The 23,197-nt window shown below is 41.3% G+C and overlaps 3 protein-coding genes across 8 annotated transcripts in view; 2 read left to right on the forward strand and 1 right to left on the reverse strand.

Annotated features, from left to right (window-relative positions):
• Positions 1 to 2,541, forward strand: part of ENTPD5 (ectonucleoside triphosphate diphosphohydrolase 5 (inactive)) — a 28,905-nt gene extending 26,364 nt beyond the window's left edge. For all 3 annotated transcript variants that reach the window (XM_079972610.1, XM_079972611.1, XM_079972612.1), the window contains exon 14: positions 135 to 2,541. In XM_079972610.1, the coding sequence (XP_079828736.1) occupies positions 135 to 221 (87 nt within the window). In that variant the 3' untranslated portion in view covers positions 222 to 2,541. The remainder of the gene's footprint in view (positions 1 to 134) is intronic.
• COQ6 (coenzyme Q6, monooxygenase) lies at positions 2,142 to 12,528 on the reverse strand. Of its 3 annotated transcripts, none has more exons than XM_079972411.1 (12): positions 12,321 to 12,528; positions 11,234 to 11,368; positions 9,993 to 10,051; positions 8,966 to 9,089; positions 8,472 to 8,602; positions 7,986 to 8,093; positions 7,816 to 7,878; positions 7,476 to 7,583; positions 6,190 to 6,392; positions 5,671 to 5,786; positions 4,667 to 4,833; positions 2,142 to 3,053 (listed from the first exon to the last, which is right to left on the reverse strand). In XM_079972411.1, the coding sequence occupies exons 1-12, from the start codon at positions 12,496 to 12,498 to the stop codon at positions 3,024 to 3,026; spliced, it is 1,422 nt and encodes a 473-aa protein (XP_079828537.1). In that variant the 5' UTR covers positions 12,499 to 12,528; the 3' UTR covers positions 2,142 to 3,023. The 3 variants fall into 3 exon arrangements, with proteins under 3 accessions (XP_079828537.1, XP_079828539.1, XP_079828538.1); XM_079972413.1 differs by lacking the exon at positions 12,321 to 12,528 and adding an exon at positions 12,280 to 12,302 and having other exon boundaries at positions 9,986 to 10,051; XM_079972412.1 differs by lacking the exon at positions 12,321 to 12,528 and adding an exon at positions 12,280 to 12,301.
• A 4-nt stretch (positions 12,529 to 12,532) lies between these two features.
• FAM161B (FAM161 centrosomal protein B) lies at positions 12,533 to 23,081 on the forward strand. 2 transcript variants are annotated; one of them, XM_079972111.1, is made up of 9 exons: positions 12,533 to 12,845; positions 13,677 to 13,990; positions 14,219 to 14,763; positions 16,128 to 16,456; positions 17,554 to 17,681; positions 18,023 to 18,190; positions 19,259 to 19,358; positions 19,779 to 19,912; positions 21,240 to 23,081. In XM_079972111.1, the coding sequence occupies exons 1-9, from the start codon at positions 12,660 to 12,662 to the stop codon at positions 21,322 to 21,324; spliced, it is 1,989 nt and encodes a 662-aa protein (XP_079828237.1). In that variant the 5' UTR covers positions 12,533 to 12,659; the 3' UTR covers positions 21,325 to 23,081. The 2 variants fall into 2 exon arrangements, with proteins under 2 accessions (XP_079828237.1, XP_079828238.1); XM_079972112.1 differs by having other exon boundaries at positions 12,678 to 12,760.
• The last annotated feature ends 116 nt before the right edge of the window (positions 23,082 to 23,197 follow it).

Here is a 23,197-nt window from a genome sequence, read left to right on the forward strand (position 1 = left end):
AACTGTACTTTCTATCATATCCATCTGGAGTTATGCTGGAAAATATACTCAGCCTAGACACTAAAAATGTACTCTGCCTAAAATGTCCTTATTGCAACAAGGGTAATTGATCTCTTACTTTTCTTCTTTTACAGCTGGCAAAGAAAGTGAACAACATAGAGACAAGCTGGGCTCTAGGTGCTACCTTTCACCTCCTGCAATCTCTTGGACTCTCCCATTGAGAAAATATCATCTATAGAATATTATATTTCTTGAGACAAGAAAAGGCAATTCTGATGAGCATACAGCCAAACACAGACCAAAGTAGAACTGGTTACCTTTAAGACTGAGTGGTTCCAAGCTGTAATAAGATGGGTCCTTCTAGGGTAGTAAGATGTGCTTCGTTGTACAATTGCTTAACTGATGCCAAAGGGCCTGAATTCTGGGTTTATAGCTTTGGAGCTGATCTTGTGCAGAGGTGAAGCACATCTTTAGCCAAGGCATTTGTACACATTTGGTACCAATGCATCCCAATATTGACCTTCCTCCATAATAATATTTTGCAGGCCTTCTTGTGCATGAAACTTAAGATTCAAATCTCAAATAGATGCTTACGTAATGAGTTGTTTTTAAACAAAGCCGGAGTGTGCCATTTACCAACCCTTTGACATTTAACAAGTTAAGATTTTTAAGATTAGTTGACTCCTGAAGAGGGCTGCTGAAACTGGTGGAGCTTTAGTTGTGACAGTCAGTGGAAAAACTTGTTTGTCAACCCTCACATATAAGTAGCTGGCTAAACATAGCAGTAAAGACTTTAGGAACATCCCAAAAACTTCTCTCCTCTTTACATCTCTAAAGCTGAGAGCAAGCAAAGGCTTGTATATAAGCATTTTCTGGCTACTTTAGAGGACCACGAGGAGTGCTGGGGATGAACTGACATAAATAATTTGCTTCTCAGTCTAGCCTTAAAGAAACTTAATGCAAGGCATCCTGGTGCCTCCTTCCAGTTGCAAATGAAGGCCTCCGAAATAAACTTCCTTGGAAAATGGTATGGTTAACTGGACCCCAGCATGGGACTACCACTGAAGCTGATGCACTACATGCTGTCATACCTTAAACATTGTGTTTGAGCAGGACATTTCAGACTGCATAAATATGAGACTTAACATGGTAGCCACTGCACAAAGTGTTTCATCTCTGTGTTGTCCAGATATACCAGTACAGTGTAAACGCTTGCTAAAGAAACCTTGACCAAATTAGGTTAACATGCCAACCCAATATCTCATTTGACAACACTTTTGGCCCACTGCCCTCTTACTGGATATGAAAAGGTATTATGGCATTATCTGCAGAATACAAAGTTGGGACACTTACAGTGCATCTTAGGCATGTTTGCTCTGAAGTAATTCCTATTAGCTCATTGGGACTTACTCACAAGTAAGTGCATATCCTCTTGACTGTGTATCCTATTGCCCTGTATAAGCCTTTATTTCTACCTATTTCAGTATACATTAGAAAATTATGATGGAAGCCTTAGTTTGGCAGGAACTATTCTGCACTACCCTCTCTTTAAGTGTCTGAACTCATTAAATCTTCTCAACTTATCCCTATAACCCTAAATCAAAGCCCAGCTTCTCTGCACCTTGCTTTCTTGTCCCATGAGGCAAGTAGTAAAGAAGATGGCAAACTGGAAGCAAAATGTTTGGTACTGGACCAGAGCAACATAGTTTGTTAAAACTCATTATAAACTTTTCCTCTGAAACCTCATTTGTAAACTCAGGCACAAGATTCTTTTTTCTTTGCATTGCTCTTCCTCTACCAAAGTTAACCTATGTTTGAAAAATTCAGGGTCTTTATTTCTTCAGGTACTACATGTTTTGATTGATGAGTAACTTCTGCTGCTAATTAAGAGACCATTTCTATAGTCAACCAAAACTGGGCACCAGTTGAGTTTGTCGGGTAGGGCGCAAGACAGACAAGTAGTTTCTTCCTCTTATGATCCCAGTGGTGGTGGTACAGAATTCTCTCTCGCTTCCACAAATGCCCACACCTTTCCTAGTGCAATGAGATTATTCGCAGTATAATGATCTGTACGGTGGCCTTGTTGAAAAGCAGCTATGTAATTGGCGGAGGAGGAAAGAAGCACATATTTAACAGTGTACTAAATTAAGAGTTTTTAAGAAGTCAGAAGTGAAAGCAGATTAAGGTTTACATAATCTTGTAGGTTGAAAGGACACTTATTTTGGTTTAGCTTAAACCTATTTTAAAAAGTTAAGCTAAACTGTTAAGCAGACTGAGCCCCTCTTAAATAAATTTCCACAGATGTAGCATTGCAAGTGCAGGTTGAGTGCTGATAAGCCTTAGATTATCTTTTCAGACAAGTTCTGAAAGTAGTTAATTGTCAGACGATAGTGTAAATATCCTTGCTTATTAGTTGTGTTCACATTACTTGGTGCTGTAATGCCATTAAACTGATAATGTCTGGCCTGGTTGTTTGGCACATGACTATGACAGGGCTCTTTGAATGTCTATTTTAGTAATTAAACAATATTTTTAACAAAATGTTCTCAGACTCCATCCTGTAACTTGAGTCTCAATCTTGCAGTCCTTGGAGGTAGAAGAGAATCATTGCAGTCTTGAAGAGGGAGCAACATTCTGCTCCTCTGTTTCGCAGCCAAGAAGGCTGAAAGAGATGCCGACTAAGCTTGCAGCTCAGAATCTTTTGTCCGAAGCAGTAAAAAAAAAATCTTGCATGCGATCGTCAAACTGGATACAAGTAAATTCATTCCAACAATACTGTTTTCAAGGCCAATATTTAGAGTTCCAGATCCAGTACTGTGTCAGATTAGAGATAGACCCTGACATTCTAGAAGAAAACAATCTGCTGGTTCTCTTGGAGGAAAAAAGAACTCCAGCCACAATCGGCAAACATAAGGCAATACTGTGCTCCCCGTTTTGTTTTAATACCATTTCAAACACAGTCTTTGTAATTGGTGAGTATACAGCAACCACGCAGGAACCATCATCCTAGAGTCACAAGGATGTCACTTGCTAGCAAAAGCCATGATCTGCTCCTAAAGAAAGAAGAAAGAACGTTATTTCTATTTCTGATGAAGCTCTGCAACCCTTTGCTGCCGGACAGGGCACAGAGGGGATCTAAAGCAAGATTACTAAGATATAAGACAGCTCTACTCCAATGTCATCAACTATGACATGCACAAGCTAGCTTTTGTTTGCTTTACACTTCTTAAGTACCGTATTTTTCGTCCGATAGGACGCACCTAGTTTTTTGGGGGGGAAATCCCCCCCTTTATTTCCCCCCCAAAACCCGGTCGGGGAAACTGAACCAGGTCAAGGAACAGCGGGATGGCGGCGCTGCGCCTCCCTGCTGTCTCCCGAGCTTGTGGGGCTGGCCGATGTCTGCCCGGCGTGCGGGGCGCTCTGCTTCAGCGCGCCCTGCCCGCAGGGCGGCAGGCTGCTATCCGCAGCAAGGGGAGCCCTGCGGGGAACTCCTGCAGGGCTACCCACACTGCGGATGTCTGCCCGGCGCGAGGGGTGCTCTGCTTCAGGGCGCCCTTCGCGCCGGGCGGCAGGCTGCTATCCGCAGTCTAGACAGCCCTGCGGGAACTCCCGCAGGGCTGCCTAGGCTGCTGATGTCTTCCTGAAGCCTGGAGAGCGAGAGGGGTCGGTGCGAACCTGCATTCGCCCCATAGGATGCACCCAGATTTCCCCTTCATTTTTGGAGGGGGAAAAGTGCGTCCTATAGGGCGAAAAATACGGTACATAATAAACGAACAGTGCAATCCTATAAATATCTACTCAGCTCTGCAGATACCTTCCCAGCTGAAAATGAAAGGCTACACCAGAAACCTTTAGGGTAATCTCTTATAAGCACCAAATGGCAATGCTTCTTACTTAACCAGTTCACACCTCCCTTCAGGATATGAAAGACTGCCACAGATGCTGCACTGTGGGTCTGCGTGGATAGTGTCAGCTTGTGGCGTTTGTGTTGCTCGAGACACGCTAGTACTGTTCACCAAGCACACTTAATGGGGGAACTAGCATGGTTGGACCAAAGACAGCAATTATGATACCTTTTCTAAGCTGTCCTAGTAGGAAATAAGATGATCCCATTTCCTGCATTTGTGTGTTACCTTACCACCTGGCATAGGAAAGAATAAATTGGGCCAAACCTAATTACCGAAGTGCAAACTACAGGCTATTGGTTTGGTTTTAATTCAAATATCACTGTACCGTAAATGTTTCCCATAGGTCCGTGCCATTTTGGACACATCCCATTGCACTTGGCAATTACAGCGTGTTCATACATTCGTCTCTACAAATACCTGGTGGAACTCAAGGTGAGAGCTGGGGAATTGGATAGTTCCTATAAAGAAGGAACCATTCCTCCCTCTTGAACCATAAGAAGAACAAATTGTTTAATTCCAGAAATTCCTCTGAATTGGTACCCACCTTGGGTCTACCAAATGGAGAAAGGCAAGATATAAATAATAATCAAATATTTAGGCTCTAGATTTAGTGCCCTAGTCTAAATGCTGGTGACTACGCAACCTTGCCATAGGAAGGAGACACATACTTAGGGAAGCTACACCCTGTTGCAACACTCTTATTTGGGATTAAGCAAATTTCTTAATTTAATAAGCAACTTCAAAAAAAAAAAGCTTACTTTAATTGGAGGAACAGCATTAGTTGCTTGCAATCCCCATGTCCTTAGCAGTACAAAAGGAGCTATATTTGTAGAGTACAGCCTCTTTAATAAGTCTGTCGTAGCCAAGAGAGATAGGTTGTGCTTTTGCCGCTCTCTTTCATACTGTAGTAGATGCTTTAAAGAGCCTAGAACAGAAAGATTATTCCAGAGTAAATTACCTGGTGATTCAGCTGCACCACAGGTACCTATGAGCTAGATTCCATCTACAAAGTTATCAGGGCTGACTCATAGTATGTTAAGAAGTTCATCCTGGGCAAGGATTTTTTTTGTCATATTGTGTCATATGTTGAATGGGCAGCAGCACAACAGTGGTACTATTGCATCCCAGATGGTGAATTATGTTGCCTCTATAGTCAGGCATTCTGGAATTCCATGTAAATCACAGCAGGAAAACAGTAATATATTCATGACCCAAATAATACATAAGAGCGTGTTAACACCCTGGATTTCTACTAGCACATCTTGAATTAGCATTTTCTAAAACAACTTTTTGTAAATGAGAATAGGTGGCATGTTGCAGCTTTGTCCTTTCCTTATTAACTCCAATCTGGTGGCATCAGTTTCTTATTTTCAGAGAAATGCTTCTCCTAGTCTATAGGAGAACAAAATGTGGGGCACAAAATGTTCCTGCCACAAATACCCCAAAATGGGTAGTGTTATTCCTAAAGCTAGTAGCCAGAACTTTAAACACATCGTACATCAAGAAGTTGAATGGCAGAGACCCTAGAAGTGACATTTCGTATTACAGGTAACTCGCAACTTAGGCACATTTAACCTGTGTGCCTTCAGCTTTACCTGCATGGCAAAAAAATTAAAAGGGGGAGCGGGCATCCGGGAAAATAAACTTTGGCAATCCCACCCACCACTGCACCCAGTGTGTTTTGACTATCCCTGGAACGTAACCCCCGCTTAAGCTAAAAGTCGCCTGTGCTATCAATTCCTTCACAGTTTTAAATTCTTACCCAGGTCCTTCCCATTAAATGCTGCAGCGCTGAGAAGTTGCCTCAAGCAGGCTATGTCACCAAAGCCCATATTTACACCCTGACCTGCAAGAGGATGTACTCTGTGAGCTGCATCCCTAAAAGGAAAGGATAATGTCAGCTTATGCCAGTTACAAAGTCTGGTACTCCACAAGAACCCTGCCAATTAGTATTGCCTGAGTTTCACTATATGGGACTCAAAAGCTCTTTTTTGTCCCTCACTAGAACCTTAAATGAACACCCCACTTGATACCTGCTGACTTCTCCCTCAATTTGTATTCATCCCTGTTAACATTCTAGTGTCTAGGGACAAGGGTTAAACTAGCTAGACTTGTGTTTTCTCCAGACACAATCCACCAATCCCTCCAAAATTAATGTTATACTCTCAAGATTCTCAACCTCTGGCACTAAAAACAGCATACTCCCATCAGTTAAGAACTCCTCTTCCCAGACCAAATCTACCCTTATCGCAGCATTTAAAGTTCCTCAATGTGCAATTACCCAATAAGGGCCACACGGTGTTGGACATATTCTGTTGCATGCCCCAGTCCAAGAGGGAACACAGCTCGGCTCTTTGGATCCACTTTTGCAACGCTTGGGGGCAGCTGACGGGCTGCAGTCCCCGATGGCATCAAGAGAGAGACAGCAGATCGGAACATGGATCCAGCAGTATCAATGAAGTCAGAGTGATTTGCGTTGCTCCACTGAATAACGATAGATTTATTTATACAACACCCTAATATTACCAATAGATTACAAGAGTATGAGAGTCAGAACTAAAGCTCTACTAAGTTTTAAGAAATCATTATCTTAGAATAAAACAGTTTCTCTCCTAATCATCTGCCCGCAAAATATCTTGCATACAGGACTCGCAAGAAACCTATGGTGGGGTCCACAACCACCAGGGCCACGGTTTTTGCAAATCAACTCCACGGGTTTCGTGCGCGAAATAAAAGCAAGACAACACAGAATTTGCATTTCAGATGGGAGGAGCATTCCACTATCTATCTAACCTACAAAGAGGGAGATGGTGGCATGAGAAGGTATTCCAGCAAAGGATACCCTCGTGTAGGCCATAGCTTCTCATATTACCACTCTGCTATGGTAGCTTCTATATTGCCAATGTAATACAGTACAAGATTACCAATGCACAATATTTCAGAGCTAAAGTATAAAATATGTAAACAATCACCACATATGGTGCAATATAAAGATTGACATCTGTATTACTGAAGACTGTGACAGAGTTTCAAAAACCAGTTCAGCACTTCACTTTCAATTTCAGTAGCCAAAAACATGAACTTTTGTATGGGATATATTTAAAGGAGAATTAATTTAGTTACTATTTTCAATGTCCCCTCACACTGTATAAATGACTAAATTTGGCAGTGTGCCAAAAGATGTGAGCTGAACCGTTACACAAAATAAATATTGTTTTCACAAGGTCTGGTTCTTAAGGGGAAAAAATCAACTACTTGCTCACAGAAAGAGAGAAAGAAAGAAAGAAAGATCTGTTCCATCTCCAACTGATGCTAGAAATATATTCCCTCTACACAGGAATTACCATAAACACACAACTTATTAGAAATAAAGGGTGACATTCAAATACTCAGAACACACCCACTAAAATTAATGAACATAACTAAATTAAGTCGATTTCCATTGGTCTACTCTAAGCAAAACTTAATTGAATACCACCCAAACTTTTTTTTTTGAATACCATCCTAACTTCTTGATTCTCATGCCTCTTGCTAGGAGAACATAAATAAAAAGAGGAAGGTACTCACAAAAGCAGAATTGATAGAATCCACAAAACTTTCCTCATCCATTCTCTGAAGTTGGGATGCATGCTCATGTGACGTGGACCAAACCAAAGAGCTGACAGTGTCAGAGAGCTGACCCAGCATCAGGAATTAAAAACACAAAATATCCAACCATTACATCTCTAAAAAATAACTTCCCCCACCCTAAACAAGTGCAAGGAGTTCATAACTTTAAGAGGAGGATTAATGAAGATAAAACAACATACAGTAACTGATTTTTTTAATATCAAACTAGCGCTTAAACAAAGAAAGGCAAAAGACAAATATAAAAAACAGGCAAGTCAAGTGTTACTAAGTTATTTACCGGGAGGAGAGCAATTGGTCCTGATGGAAGGAATCTCTGCCATGCTACGTTGTTATCTGTTGCCTGTGGCACATGAAAACCAGAAGACAGATTCATATTATCAAGTTTCCATCACCTGTTTTGACAGTTCAGAAGATACAGCCCAAATGACCAATTTTCTAGGATCTGACCTCAGATAAGTGAAGGGTAGCAACTACAGCTGACTGTCCATATTGATACTGAATATTTTGAATACCAGCTGCCTTCCGGACTATAGAGTTCTGCCCATCTGCACCAATCTGTGGACAAGAGAGATTAAAAGAACCCATTAACAGTTTTAATAAAAATTAATTCCTTCAAGTCTCATTATGAATAATCAGCCAGTAACTAGTTATAGAAACCCAAATATTCCCTCTGCATTTCAATATATAGCTTATTTATGTATAAAAATGGCTTTTCCCTATACCCAGAATGCCATCATGTTTAATTACTTCCTAGTAAGACTGTTTAGAACCACAATGTTAATCCAAGTATAACCACACTGAACATGTTTTACTACTAACCATTATAACCCTTCGTGCTGATTAAGTAGCACCACACAAGATTACAACCAAATCCAACAGAAGAACCTAGGAAGAGATAGTGCCTGACCAAACAGAAGATGAAGGCTTACTTACCAACAGTTTGGTCTGTAGCCTGTGTCCATTTGCTAAATCAATTTGGATCCAAGGGCTTGAGTCAGAGGTTTCATAAGGAAGGGGCAAGGAGTAGCCAACTGCTCGGCTCCTGTAAAGAACTTCAACGCGGTCTGATGGGGGCACAATATATTGATGTCACCAAATGAGTGAAGCAAAGAAGCAAAAAAATCCTAAACTACTCAGGCAGAACAGCTCACTAAGTTGCCGAATTCCTATCTTGAAGTACTTTTTTGGCTGTTGGTTAGGCACCTCCCAATTTCTAAGCCAGGGGCAGAGACACTGTACCATATTGAAAAGGACCCAATTTCAAGAAAGCATAATCATTATTTATTTAATTTCTATACTTCTAAAATTGATTGCTATAACCCCAAGTTATATGATGGACATAAATGTATCCCATTCTCACATGCCTCCACTCAACCCAAATCACAGAGAGTTTCATGTAAACCAAGATTGGAGAAAGTAGCTGCTACCTGAAACTGCATCCAGTTGTTTGGTTAGAGCAGACATGATAACATCATTCTCCACTATATAACCCATGTCTTCCAAGTTATCTTTATCAAAGATTATCATAGCCTCAGAACAAGCATCCCACACCTGCAGAGAAGAGGAACAGTATTAACAACAGCAAAGAGGATACAAGACCCAAGAACAGACATTTTCTCCTTTATTGTGATGTACAAAGTGCAAGGTAACCTCTGATAAATGGAGAATCCAGACATACAATGACATTAGTATGAAAAAGAAAGGAAATACAAAAATGATAAACTTCTTCTCCAAGTGGTCCACTACTTATTATTTATATGCCATTCTTAAGAACTCAAAGCACTTCACTTATATTTTTATTTAACAATATTTTTATACCGCTTGTGAAACCTCTTAGAAGCGTACGAGAAACATTAAAATTATCAACAAATACAGTTAAAAACCAGAACATTCAAAAATAATAAAAATTAAGAGGAAAAGAGATTAAAAGATGTCAACATCTACATGTCTAGATAGGCTCACGTAAACAAAAATGTTTTAAGCAGGCACCAAAAACATTAAAGGCACCTGCCTGGTGTCAATAAGCAGAGAGTTCCAAAAGTAGATGCCCCAAAACATGAGTTCAGTTATATGTACACCTCCCACCTAATGGTTTCTGAGGACACTGAGCAAGTGGCAAGGCTATGGTACACTTCCTGGAGGCTAAGTTCAGGTAATTAACACGTAACTAGTTAACCTTAATCAACTTAACATGCACATGGAAACAGCAGCAGAGGGTGCATGACTGAGTTATCCTCTTTTCACACTTTTGAGGCCTGTGCAAAGGGGGAACCCACCAGGAAATACTAATGTTCCTGTAGAGAGTTTAGTTTAGTTTACGCATCTCCCTGCAAAGAATATATATGAACCCTTTGCACAAGACCCCAGAAACAAAATAGAATGTCCTTGCTTGCAAGGACTTAAGAATTACATTACCACCCACAGACACAGTATATATATTGCAGTACCAGGCACCTGCATCCGCCGAAATGGCTTGATTCTCATACTGCAAATATGATCCCAAGCACCAAAACCTAGAAAAGAAAGAGAACGTTAAAGGATTGTTCTGACACTCTGCAAACTTTTAATGGGGAACCCTCAGGACCAATTCAAATTCCCTCACTATTTCCATCTGGTTTCTTTCTACTCTCCCTTATTTGCTTGTGGTTTGACTGTGGCCCAACTGTCTAGTTGGGATGTGGAGGGTTGTAAGAAATAAAAGCAGTGAAGTCCCCAAGGATGGTGAAAGCAAACCTTGGAGTGGCAATGAGTAACCTGCATTCCTCCAAATGCTTAGTTGTCTGTATAAACTATTTTAGGGAGATAAATAAGAAAAAGCACCTGTCGTTTCACAGATGAGCAGATTTGCAGTTATGAAGAGGAAAGTTCTAAGATGTTTGTCAGAAGCTGACTAAAGGAATGGTGCACCAATTAATTATACTCGACAATTTCTAAGAAAATACCCCCAATGCACAGAGCCAAGCTATTATGAACAGAAACAGTGACGTAATCTGGACATGTCCCAATAAGCAACTAACTAGGAAATCATAACACAAAGAAAATCCTGCTGAATCAGACCAAATGCTCATTTTGTCCAGAATTTTGTTCACAAAGTGGCCACAAGGACATGTGCAGAATAGTATCTTGTTTATGTTTTTTCAGCAACTGGTATTCAGACTCGTATAGCCTGATATTGATGGGAATACATGACTAAGATAAAGGTAAAGGATCCCTGGACAGTTAGGTCCAGTCAAACAGATCTTGATAGCCTTAACTTCCATGAATTTGTCTAATTCCCTTTTAGAGTTGCCCAGCTTTTAAGCTGCCCTTTTAAAGCAGCTATCACTACATACTGTAGTAAGAAACTCCAGAATTTCACATCAACAGACTATTTTATTAGATGCTAGCTACAACACTAGAGGATTACTGAGGCCAGAAATATGACAGGCTGGTAACTATTTTTGACCTCCAAACAAAGAGCTCACGTGTGAACCTGAAAATTAATTTCAACAAGTGACCATTATAGGTGCATTCTACTCTAGGTGACTCAAGCCAGTTCTACAATGTATGGGGTTTATTCTCACCATCTATCCCAAGCCAGTATCCTATGCGGCACACAAGCTTTTATACACTCACACCTGTAATTTTATATTCCAACATCAAAACCCCATGCATGCATAGCTGGCAACCAGATAATGGGCGAATGCTATACTTACTACTGAGAAGTGTGGCTGAACCAGGGGTGATAGCACTGACTCTATTACTGTAAGGCTTGGGCAACTGGTTAGACACTTTCTTTGGACGGGCTTCAAGTAGCAGAATTTTCTTATCAGACAGATGAACATCATGCCCTTATTAAAAGAAAAAGCCAGATGTTTAATAACATTTTAACCAAGATTAATCAATAATTTAACGTTCTGCAACAGGAGTTTACAAGAGATCTATTTTACATCTTCCCCTGAACATGCAGAATTGTTTAGCACTCTTTAACTCCAAAAAGTGAAAGCTAACAGTTCTAGCTTTTCTCTTTAGAGCCTAAATAAACTGCGGACTACAGTCCATTTCATCCAATACATGATGCGTTATCCCAAGTTTCTGATATCTAAACACATGGTTGCAGCACAGGGGGGAGGGGGTTGTAAGCAGTGAAGTCAAAATAAAATTAAATGCAGAAATATGTCAGTGTACAGGTGAATAAATATTCACAAAAACAACTCAAGGCAGCACTTGAAATGGACTCTGGTGAAATGGACACTAGTTCTTTCAATCAAAGTGTTAGTTTTCAGAGTGCCACAAAACTCCTTGTTGATTTTACTGAATAAGCTAACACTGTTAACAACAAACTCCACCTGATCAGAAGAATACAAGTTAATGCATTCTTCAATATTTGGACGCAGCCAGAATATTCCATGCACCAATAACCTTGGAATATTGTTACAGTTAAAGCCCTTTAGAGAGCTGTTCCTCCAGTCTATTCAGGTGCTGCCACTGGCATTACACTGAATGTTGGCGGAATACATGATTGGTATGAAACTCCTCAACACGACCGACATGAGATTTCAGTCCATATCGCGAAGATTCACCGCTAAAATGCTGTATTTGAAGAAAACAGTAACAATGTATATACATCAGCACAGCTGTAAACACTGTAGCCCACAACGCATTTATTGCCTAAATTACGTCGGGAGGGCCAGTGCTTCGCTATATACCACCAACGAGCCGGAGGACAGGAACTTGCAGGGATTAAAATTACGAATATGACCTGTGCAAGGAGGGTCTCTAGCCTGGTGATCTGCCTCCTACCCAGTGCAGCAGCCATGGCGGTCCCGACCATGCCGCCACCCGATACCACCACGTCGTATACCGCCGTCGAGCCACTGGGTCTCACGAGGGAACGGGCAAGGCCGCTCCGGAGACAGAGGCCCTTCCCGAAAAGGGGCGCAACGCCCCGGCTCGGTGACAGACCCACCACGGCCGCCATTTTGTGGGGGGAAGTGACGCTCACGTCACTCTCGCGCACCTTGCATTAACCTCAGCAGCACCTTGGCAACCGAGAGCGGCCAACAGAACCGGACCAATGAGAGCCGAGAATTCTACCGGGTTGGGCGGGAGCTACGGAAAACAGACCGCGGTCATTGGCCAATGTGCGAGGAGCGACACAAAAAAGGAGGGTGCCTATTGGCTAAAGCTACAAGCGGGCACGGCGAGCTGGTAGCGGCGGAGCGCTGCGGGCGGCGCAGCAGGTGCGAGGGGGCGATGACAGTGTCGGAACCCCAGGGAGCCGCGGGCGGGGCCGAAGCGGTGCGCCCGAAGGAAGAGATTCGACGGGTATGCGGGGCGGTTGTAAGCGGTCTGTTACCATGGCAACAGGCGGTGGTTGTTTGTTGCCATGGCTGCTCCTCGGCGGCTTCACCTGTGCGGGAAATGGGGGTCGGGTATGATGGGGATGGAAGTGCGAGGGCATCCCTGGAGGAAACCGGCGGCAGAGGGGAGCGGGCCAGACCTGTAACAGCAACAGTCACCACAAATAGCAGATAACAATTTTTTTTAAAAAAAAACATATTATTATTTTACAAGGAATATCCTCTCTCGTGCAACGGCGGGATCCCATTGCATGTGAACCCAAAGTTCAAGGGGTCTTCTTTACTCCCAGGTTAACTGAGCACAGGCTTGTTGGGGGGGAAATGCTGGTTTAATTATTGTTATTATTATTATTATTATTATTATTTATTATTTGTACCCCGCCCATCTGGCTGGGTTTCCCCAGCCACTCTGGGCGGCTTCCAACAAAACCAAAAATACACTAAAATGTTACACATTAAAAACTTCCCTGAACAGGGCTGCCTTCAGATGTCTTCTGAATGTCAGGTAGTTGTTTATCTCTTTGACATCTGACGAGAGGGCGTTCCACAGGGCAGGCGCCACTACCAAGAAGGCCCTCTGCCTGGTTCCCTGTAATTTGGCTTCTCGCAATGAGGGAACTGCCAGAAGGCCCTCAGTGCTGGACCTCAGCATCTGGGCAGAACGATGGGGGTGGAGACGCTCCTTCAGGTATACAAAGTGCAAAGTGGTATACAGTATTTTGAATGGAAATGCATTTTCAAAATAGTTTTTTCTTCTGTGTTTGAAACCTTTGTTTTGTTGTTCTGATTTGCCTAGGTGTTTCCAATTAAAGCACAGTCTCCAGACTTGCAACTGGGTAGTAATATTTCTCTGCCCGATGGCGGTGAGCTGCTAGATTTCCTCCAGTCAGAGGAACAAATAGTAGGTGCCTCAAGTTCAGGAGAGGATTTTTACGACTCGCTTCAGGCCCTCAAAAGGAAAAACAGACAGTGTTTGTTAGAACTAGGTCTGATGTACCAGGTACAGTTGGAAAACCACCAGGAACCACCAGAGGAGAACAAGGAGCTGGAAGATTTTTTCCAGGAAAATGGAAGGTTGACCTTGCCATCAAAGTTCCATGAAGCTTTGAGGTGAGATGCAAAAGAATCTAATGAAATCCATACCATGATTCTCCTACACAGGCATAAAGTTTTTACAGTAGTCTTGAATGCTCCTGTTGGACAACAGATCTAATAAAATAATGAAACAGATCTTAGTGTATCATTACTCCTAAACTATCATTTATTCAAAGTTCTCAAATATAACCTTTCTTTTGATTTATTTGCCATTGATAACATTATTTTTTACCATATCCTCAGATCTGGCAACCTAAGAAGGTTCAGTTCATTGACTAACATCACTACTGATAACCCAAAAGATGAGCAAAATCATCATTCGTTTCTTCAGTCCTTTTCAAGATCAAAGAGTGCTTCAGCTACATGGATCTCCCCTATCACTGTCCCTCAACCCTTCAATATGACACTTCGAGAAGCTCACAGAAAATTGAAGTCCCATGCATTGTTTGAAATTGAATCAGCTGAGTACAAAAGACAAAACCTAGAAGAAGCTGAATGCCAGAAACAGTTCAGAGCACAACCTGTGCCTGCTCACATCTATCTGCCACTCTACCAAGAAATAATGGAAAAGAATGAAATTCGCAGACAAGTGGAAACACAAAAGAGAAGAGAACTACTCCTTTCAATGCAAAAACCCTTCAGTTTTCAGGAAAAAGAAGAAAAACGAAAGGAGGTCATCAGACAGAAGATGCTAGAAGTATTGACTCCAGTTGAGAAATCAGTGCCAAAAGTCAGGAAGAAGATCCCCAAGTCCACCTATGAACCAATGTTTGGGGATAAACTCAAAGGTAAAACAGCTTTTAATGCACTGTCAACAATACCTAATGGTGGTATGAAGGTATCTTCTTCATCTGCTATAGGAGACATTCCAGTTAGTAGATTCATTGTCTGTCATACCAGTACAAAAGAAATAAAAGAAAAAAGGCCTTTTATCCTGCCATATCACAAAACACATTTCTTATCTCAGAGTGAGTAGGACCAATCAGTGGAATTAGTAAAAACAGGACTCAGGGAAGGTGATCAACAATCACATAAAAATTAGGAGAAAACTTCTCTGATGCTACAGATTTGCAATGGTTGATGAATTGGGCATCCTCAGGGCCTTGGCCTCTGCCCCACCTCATAAACCTCTGGAACTGATTAGCCTGAGAAATGGTGATGGCTAGGAACTGTATCCTACTCTTTAAGGATGCCAACCTGTACTATCCCTTTGGGGAATTCTTATTAATAGTAAAATGTATCCAGAAATGAATTGCTCCTCTTGGCTTGTTCCTGAAGCAGGGCTATGCAAATTTCATTGTTTTATTATTATTTATTAGGTGGTTTCAAGATGGCGCCGAGGTAAGACGCTCTTATCGGAGCTCAAAGAGATCTTTTAACTAAATGTTGCCGGCTCTCCTCCCTTTTGGATTCTATTTCCTTTCATTATTTCGCTGTGCGTTTGAACATTTTATCTTATCTTATCCTCCTCGGTGCCGGGACTTAATGAAGTTAAAGAAGTTTTAACGAAGGCTCTCAGACATTCCCTCTCGAGCACTAAGGCACTCCCTCCCAGTTACTCGTTACTTACCTCGCAGCAGTCCAGCTAGGACCGAATGAGAATTGAACGAGATTGTGACCAGAGAACTTTAGCACTTTATCATTCTATTTAGAAGTCTGATCTCATTGATTTATTATTTATTAAATTTCTATACACTCCTTGATCTGAGGATCACTGGGCAGTTTACAATATAAAAACACAAAACCCAGTAACATACAAAAACTATGCCCCCCACTGTTTAAAAGGCCATGGATTGTTTAATTAGCCAAAGGTCTGGGAGACTTCATGTTGATCATTTTCCTTTCTAGAATACACAAGTTTTTGAAAAAGAATAGAAAAAGAAATAGAAAATAGAAATATAAAAAGAATGAGCATTATTAAGTTGTGCTGCATGATATATCCCGTAACTAGTTTTTTATTTGGAAAAGATATGTATTATGCGGCTTCAACTGTTCTGGATTTTCAGTTATTGCTTTTGCTTTAACGCTTGGCTCAACCATTAGCCTCTCTTGTTATTAGTATCATTAACACTTTTCTTCTGTTGCATTAGCCAGAATATACCTTCTCTCAGCCCGTTCATTGCTGTTCATCACTGTTGCTTTTACTCCCCAGAAGCTGAACTCTTACGAAAAATCCGTATTCAGATGAGAGCCAAGGATTTATTGGAAAGTTCCTGGGCTCCTATTGAGCTTGGCAAGAGGAAAAAAGGATCCCAAATTACCTCTATAAACAGGGAGAAAAAACTGAGCTTTCTGCAGGATAACTTCAGTTTTAAACCAAGAATCAATACATCTGTGCCTGACTTTGAAGGACTTTACTGGGCATTCCAGAGAGAAGCTTTAAGCAAACGAGAAATCAAAGAAACAACTCATAATAAACCATTCAGACTTAGAACATCTAATCTCTGTTGCAAACATCAAGTGCCTAATCTGGGGATGATGGTAAGAGGGATTGCTTTTATCTTTGTACTGCTTTGTATTCCTTTACATACAAATCACTCATGAGTGCAAAACACCAAATATACTTTACCATCCATTTAACCCAGTGTTGAGATAGTTTTAGATCAAGGTCGGCTTTCTTTGGAACAAATGTTACGGAATAAAACAAGAAGAGTCTCAATGGCACCAATTTATGCTTGAAGTCTTAACTGTAGTAGTACTTCTATTGAAGTGCATTTTGAATAGTAAATAACAACTTTATTACTATTAATATTAAATAGCAAATCAGTGTCTGAACTAAATTTTGAAGGAAGGTAATCTGAAAAACAGAGAGTCAAAATAAAAACTGACAAATCACCAAGCCCAGACAACATCCACCCAAGAGTTCTTAAAGCACGTAAATGTAAAATTGCTGACCAAAAATATGTAAATTGTCTCTCAGATCAGCCTCCATACCCGAGGACTGGAAAGTGGCCAGTGTAACCCTAATTGTTTTTAAAGGAATCCTGGAAACTAAATGCTGTTTAGTTTAACATCTGATCTCTCCCAGGAAAACTGGTGGAAAGTATTGTTAAAGATTAGATCAGCAAAGCTTGTTCTTCTGTATTCTTGCTTAAGCAGATCTAGCATTACTTCTGCAAAGGCAAGTCCTGTCTCACCAACCAATTAGAATTCTTTGAGAGTGTCAGCAACCATATAGATAGAGGTTGACACAGTGTATTCAGACTTTCAAAAAGCTTTCAGCAAAGTACCTCACCCAAGACTCTTGTGTAATCTTAGCAGTCATGGAGTAAAAAGAGAGATTTTCTTGTAAATCAGTAAATGGTTATGTATGTAGCAGGATAACATCCTGTTGTGTACAGGATGCGTCGCTTTCCACATCAGCAGCTCTTCGCCCCACTTACCTGTCAGCATAATGTTTTCCAAATGTAAAAATGTGAACCTCATAAGAGACAAGCATTTGAGGGTTGATAATAACAAATAGCAAACACTATATATATGTGCATGCATTCATACATACTTACAAAGAGAGCACAGCTGCAGCTGTACAAAAAGGTGTGTTTAAAAAAAACACCAATATTAAATATTCTTTCTTTCAGGATTTTCAACAACCTTCCAGGGCACCAATACAAAGGAGTCGGTCTTTGAATTACCTTTCATCCCTCTCCTCCAACACACTTCCAATATATATCACAGATGCAGTGAGAAAGAGACAGTCTGCTATTAAGTGAGTAACTTACTCATTTAATTAAATTATGAATAAGTGCGAAGGTGGAACATCCTGATCCAGACAATGCCTTCAAAACCTTGCAATATAACCCTGCCTGTCCCACATGGCAGATGGAGGCCACTTATGCTTTTGGATACCCCCCAGAACAAAATTCCCAAAAGCCTGCTAAAATTCAGAGTTAAGAGAGTACCACATATACTTTGAACAATATTGTTTTAACTTGGATATTGTTTTAACTGGCAATATTGTTTTAACTGGCTTTGTATAAGTTTTGTTTTGGAAAACAGTGATTTCATTTTGAAATAAGATCATATCCCATTATCTGCATATATATTTAGACGCCTTCAAGAGGATAAAAAATACAAGGAAAATGAAGGAGCTCGTTGGGCAGAGTTGCAGAGAAAGAGAGGTCAGGCTATGCATAAGTCTCTGAATTGCCGAGCAAAAGCTTTGGATCCCCATAAAAGCTTGGAGGAAACACACAGAGAAAAGCTGAAGCAAAACTGGTCAGTATGCTAATTGGCTTTGGTAGCGTACTATTGAAGCAAAATCATTTCAGTTGGAATTACTGATAGCTCGGTATGTGAAATGGGTTTGGGCTTCAAGTGTTCATGGCCAACAGACAGCAGTCATATTATTTATTTACACTTCATGCTTATCTCACCACTATCCTTATAATTGGTAACAGAGCCCCAGAATTTGAAAAATAATATATTGTAATAGAAAAGGGATTCCAATTTGGATCTAAAAGGCTTTCCCAAAAAAGCAACATCTCATTACTGTGCTTCTCTTCTCTGCCTGACTGGGCTTTTAAAAATAAAAGTATTATTATTATTATTATTATTATTATTATTATTATTTCCTGGATGCTATCATGGACTGGATGAGATCCTGTGGGTGGGAGTTTTTCAGTTTTGGGAATTTGAATTTGTACCTGTTCTGGAAGTAGAGCATCATTTGAGGGTACTGCTAGATCAATCACAGATGCTAGAGGCCCAGTTGGCTCTGAGCACCCATTACCAACTATGGTTGGTGCACCAACCTACCTTGTCCTACCTTGTTTTTAAGAAATGTTATTGCTTTTTTATTTTTATGTAAATTGCTTATAAATGTTTTGTTAAGCAGCCTGCCAACCTAGCAGTTCGAAAGCACCTCCGGGTGCAAGTAGATAAATAGGGACCGCTTACCGGCGGGAAGGTAAACGGCGTTTCCGTGTGCGGCTCTGGCTCGCCAGAGCAGCGATGTCACGCTGGCCACGTGACCCGGAAGTGTCTCCGGACAGCGCTGGCCCCTGGCCTCTTGAGTGAGATGGGCGCACAACCCCAGAGTCTGTCAAGACTGGCCCGTACGGGCAGGGGTACCTTTACCTTTACCTTTTTTTATAAAGATGTTATAAATGAATTGCCAGGGAGCATAGGTGCCCAGATGTTCTTCTGCACCCATATAGCAGATCTATATGCAGCCCATTTCTGTGGAGAGATTCCTATATCTAAATGTGCCCTCCTTCCTGATAATTAAAAGTGCAGCACAGAGTAACTGAAGATGATGCATAGTACGGAAACCTTTTGTTTCAGGCAAAATGACCGAAAAAGAACACAAGAGTATAGAAAGGAACTAGAAGAGATGAAGTTGCGAGTGAAAAACAGACCATATATGTTTGAACAGGTCACAAAGGTAACTATTTTGGTATGGGGAAACTGTCAAGGTTTAGAGGATCAAACAGTAAATACCAGCAGGCTGTAGCAGGGAGTCAATATTCAAGTAACCTCTTTGCCATTTTGGAAGTCTGAAGGGTAAAAAAAACTTCATGGGAAAGAGTTTGGTAGGGAACAAAATTTAGTTGCTGACCAGCTGTAATGATAGAGAAACTACTGTACACTAAATAGGAAAATATTGTTTTCAAAATAAATTGAGGTATATGTATGAATATAATGGTCTTCAAAGAATTCGCAAACATTTTAAAATATAACTGCTTCTTCCGTATTGAGAGAAATATCCAATTATTTTCTAGTTTAGAGTGATCGCCTGGAATAATTGTAAGTATTCATGAAGGGAAGAGGGCCTACTAAACCGCCTGTCTTCTGAATTCCACAGCAAGGTGCCCGTCAGGGGGCAGAGAGGCTTTTTCGAGACACCTTGCAGCAGTTTGGGTTGAATGAAGAATTTGTGAAAAGCAAAGGAGGAGACACCACTAACCTAGTAGGGAAGGAGCAGTCTGAATCACAAAGGTATTTAAAGAACAGAAAATCACCTGTAGCTTCATAAAAAATAGTCTTCTACATTTACCTATTAGATATAAAGGTAAAGGTAAAGGTACCCCTGCCCGTTCGGGCCAGTCTTGCCAGACTCTAGGGTTGTGCGCTCATCTCACTCTATAGGCCGGGAGCCAACGCTGTCCGCAGACACTTCCGGGTCACGTGGCCAGCGTGACAAGCTGCATCTGGCGAGCCAGCGCAGCACACGGAATGCCGTTTACCTTCCCACTGGTAAGCAGTCCCTATTTATCTACTTGCACCTGGAGGTGCTTTCGAACTGCTAGGTTGGCAGGCACTGGGACCGAACGACGGGAGCGCACCCCGCCGCGGGGATTCGAACCACCGACCATGCGATCGGCAAGTCCTAGGCGCTGAGGTTTTACCCACAGCGCCACCCGCATCCTCCTATTAGATATAGGGGCATACATTTAGGCTGAGAAGGAAAGAAACTTGCACTTAACAAGCCATGGAGTTGTCAGTGAGCTACCAGACCCAATTCAAGATGAACTGGCTTGGGACCAAATTACTTGAAAGAGAATCTTCCCAAATAGGAAACTACCCGTTTGGCAGGTGATGCCTTGTTGATGATGGTGCTGCTGGGGGCTCCCCAGCTCGCAATTCCATGTGACAGGGCCTCTTCAGCAGGAGTTCCCCATTCATAGGTCCTTCCTGGTGAGGCAGCAGTGCTGACTTGGGCCCCACACTGTCATAAAGTCATGGTGGCGGGCCCACTGCATCCCAGAAGCATGTCCATGGCTGCAATGTGCCCCAACAGAGGCCTTATGGCAGAGGCGCAGGCCCCGGCCCAGTCGCCGCCAGAGGTAAGGCACCAGCCGGCAGAGGCCGGGCCCCAGGACCCTGGAGTTGGTGCCCCTGTTGTGTGGTGTGTCTCCCCTCATTATTGACTTTCAGGATTTTTAAAACATTCCTGTTTACTCAAGACATTTTTGATGGCTGCGGGAAAAAAACACCTGTTCCTGGAAACCCTGAGATCACTGGTTGAAAGAATGTTTTTAGAATTATAAACTGTTTCATTATTGATGTGTTTAGCCACCCTTGACTCAGAATATAAACTGAAATAATAATAAAAGTCCCTGTTCACAGATTGGATTTAGGCTCATCACACTGCCTAAAGTATCTCACACAGTTGTTGTGAGGATGAAATACGGAAAAAAGTATATAGGATGTTCGGAACTCCTTAGAAGTAGAGTAAGATTCAGATGTGAACTTTGCAACTATGACCACCACTTCCAGTGATTTTATAGCGTGAAATTTTGAAATCACAATTTTTAATCAACAGGACTCATAAGTCGCAGAGGAATACCAAAGCTGGCATTATACAAGAACTAGCTGAAGAGGGGCAAAGAATACTACAAACAAAGTAGGAACCCAATGGAAGTTTTCAGGTGCCTAAAGCTCATTTCCCCTCCTTTAATCAAATATCATTAGATCAGGGTTAGGCAACTTCTTCAGCATGAAGAACTGAAGCTAGCATGCTTTTATATAAAAATTTGTAATCATGGTGTATACTAGATTATAGACAACATATGTATTGCACTTCTTTAGGCAATCTCAAAAGATTTGGCACCATCCCTCTACAGTGGTACCTCGGGTTACATACGTTTCAGGTTAGACTCCGCTAACCCAGAAATAGTACCTTGGGTTAAGAACTTTGCTTCAGGATGAGAACAGAAATCGAGCGGCGGTGACGCAGCAGCAACAGCGGGAGGCCCCATTAGCTAAAGTGGTGCTTCAGGTTAAGAACAGACCTCCGAAACGAATTAAGTACGTAACCACAGGTACCACTGTACTTGGGTGGGTGGAAGTGGGGAGGTATGTGCATATGCAGCCTGCTGTGCTGACACAGATCCTGGAAGCATCATCCTGTTTGGATGTTTCATGCTAATGGTACCCATACAGATTCTGCACTACCTTAAATTAAAAGGTACCACACTACTGTTTTAAATGTTTATGCCTCTCAGGTTCAGAAAGCTGTACAATGGAATTGCTACAGTAGATGTTTTTAGCCAGTTTTGTTCCTACAAACAGATTGGCAACAAGGAGTTTTTAGATTTCCCTTCAGTAACTCATTTGCACTATTTTTTAAAACAAAAGATGGCCAGAGGATCTATGCTAAATCCTCTTCTCCATCCCTTGGCCATGCAAGGCTAATAAACTTATATTTTCCCTAGCAACCTAGCTTCCTTATTGTTACAAGCTGAGATTTACAGTCCAAGATGCCATTATGATTCTATGCTGGCTTACTTGGAAGTAAGTCCCACTGAGGATAAATGGGCTTGCTTACAGATAAATATGCTTAGGGAGTAAACTGAAGTGCCTAATGCTCCAAAAGCAGCGGTATATTAGTCTAGTAGCAACTACTGAAAAGCATGATGAGTTGTTATTCCATCTGAACGTTTAGTAAAAATTAACTCTATTTTCAAAAACATGAATAAAATCATTAAAGCCAAGATTCATAGAATTTAAAGTAACATGTAAAGTTACTTTATTCATTGAGGACAGGTTGGGGGGGGGGGACCTTTCTGACTCCATGGGCCAGATTCTTACCAAGATCTGCCTTGCAGGCCAAAATTGACGTGAGTGGGGCCACCCACTTCTCAAAAACCCTTGCACACTGATCTCAGAGGCACAAAAAAGAAGTGGCAGGAGATTTGCAAAGCCTTTTCCAATTCCCAGAGGGTTGGGGATGTAAAGTGGGTGGGGAGACTTGCAAAAAGATTTAAGACAGCCTCTGCACTCCATTTTGAGCAAATGGGAACACAGGAGCTGCCTTTAAATCCTTTGCAAAAGCTACTTTGAAATAGCTTGCAAGTACACGTAAGCTGTTTCAAAAAGTGCTTTTGCACAGGACTTTTAATCCCTGCTCAGTTACTATTTTTTGTGCTGTGCTGTATTCTTGTTCTAATGGTCTATAATTGTTTTTAAATATTTAATCTGCCCAGAGAACTTTGAGTGGCACAAATACTGTATTTATTATGCTCTGTCTGGTCCATATCAAACCATGTTAATTCTGAGCCCAGAGGCTGATTAAAAGATTTATGCATTTTCCTATTTTACAAGTAGAACTGTCTGAAGTAAATGAAAGCTTATTCTATAATAAATGTGCTTGACCTTAAAGGCATTACAAGATTAATTGTTTTCACCTTTTTATATGTTCACAAAAATATATGTCCTTTAAAATATAATGTAGAAACATGATCTCCCCCCCCCCAAAAAAAAAAAAATATTTAAAGTGGA

This window comes from Podarcis cretensis (assembly GCF_951804945.1).
Source record: "Podarcis cretensis genome assembly, chromosome: 1".
Lineage (NCBI taxonomy): Eukaryota > Metazoa > Chordata > Lepidosauria > Squamata > Lacertidae > Podarcis > Podarcis cretensis.

What these genes read in the sequence shown, in the direction of transcription:
- COQ6 (XM_079972411.1), bottom strand. Translation starts at nt 12,498, where the DNA reads ATGGCGGCCGTGGTGGGTCTGTCACCGAGCCGGGGCGTTGCGCCCCTT. An exon ending in CACCGTGTGGCCCTTATTGG is followed by an intron (nt 5,787 to 6,189) that starts GTAATTGCACAT and finishes CTTTCCTTTTAG; the next exon opens with GGATGCAGCTCACAGAGTAC. An exon ending in ATGCTGTTCCTCCAATTAAA is followed by an intron (nt 3,054 to 4,666) that starts GTAAGCTTTTTT and finishes TTCTTTCTTTAG; the next exon opens with GAGCAGATCATGGCTTTTGC.
- FAM161B (XM_079972111.1), top strand. Translation starts at nt 12,660, where the DNA reads ATGTGCGAGGAGCGACACAAAAAAGGAGGGTGCCTATTGGCTAAAGCT. An exon ending in CGAAGGAAGAGATTCGACGG is followed by an intron (nt 12,846 to 13,676) that starts GTATGCGGGGCG and finishes TGATTTGCCTAG; the next exon opens with GTGTTTCCAATTAAAGCACA. An exon ending in AAGTTCCATGAAGCTTTGAG is followed by an intron (nt 13,991 to 14,218) that starts GTGAGATGCAAA and finishes CCATATCCTCAG; the next exon opens with ATCTGGCAACCTAAGAAGGT.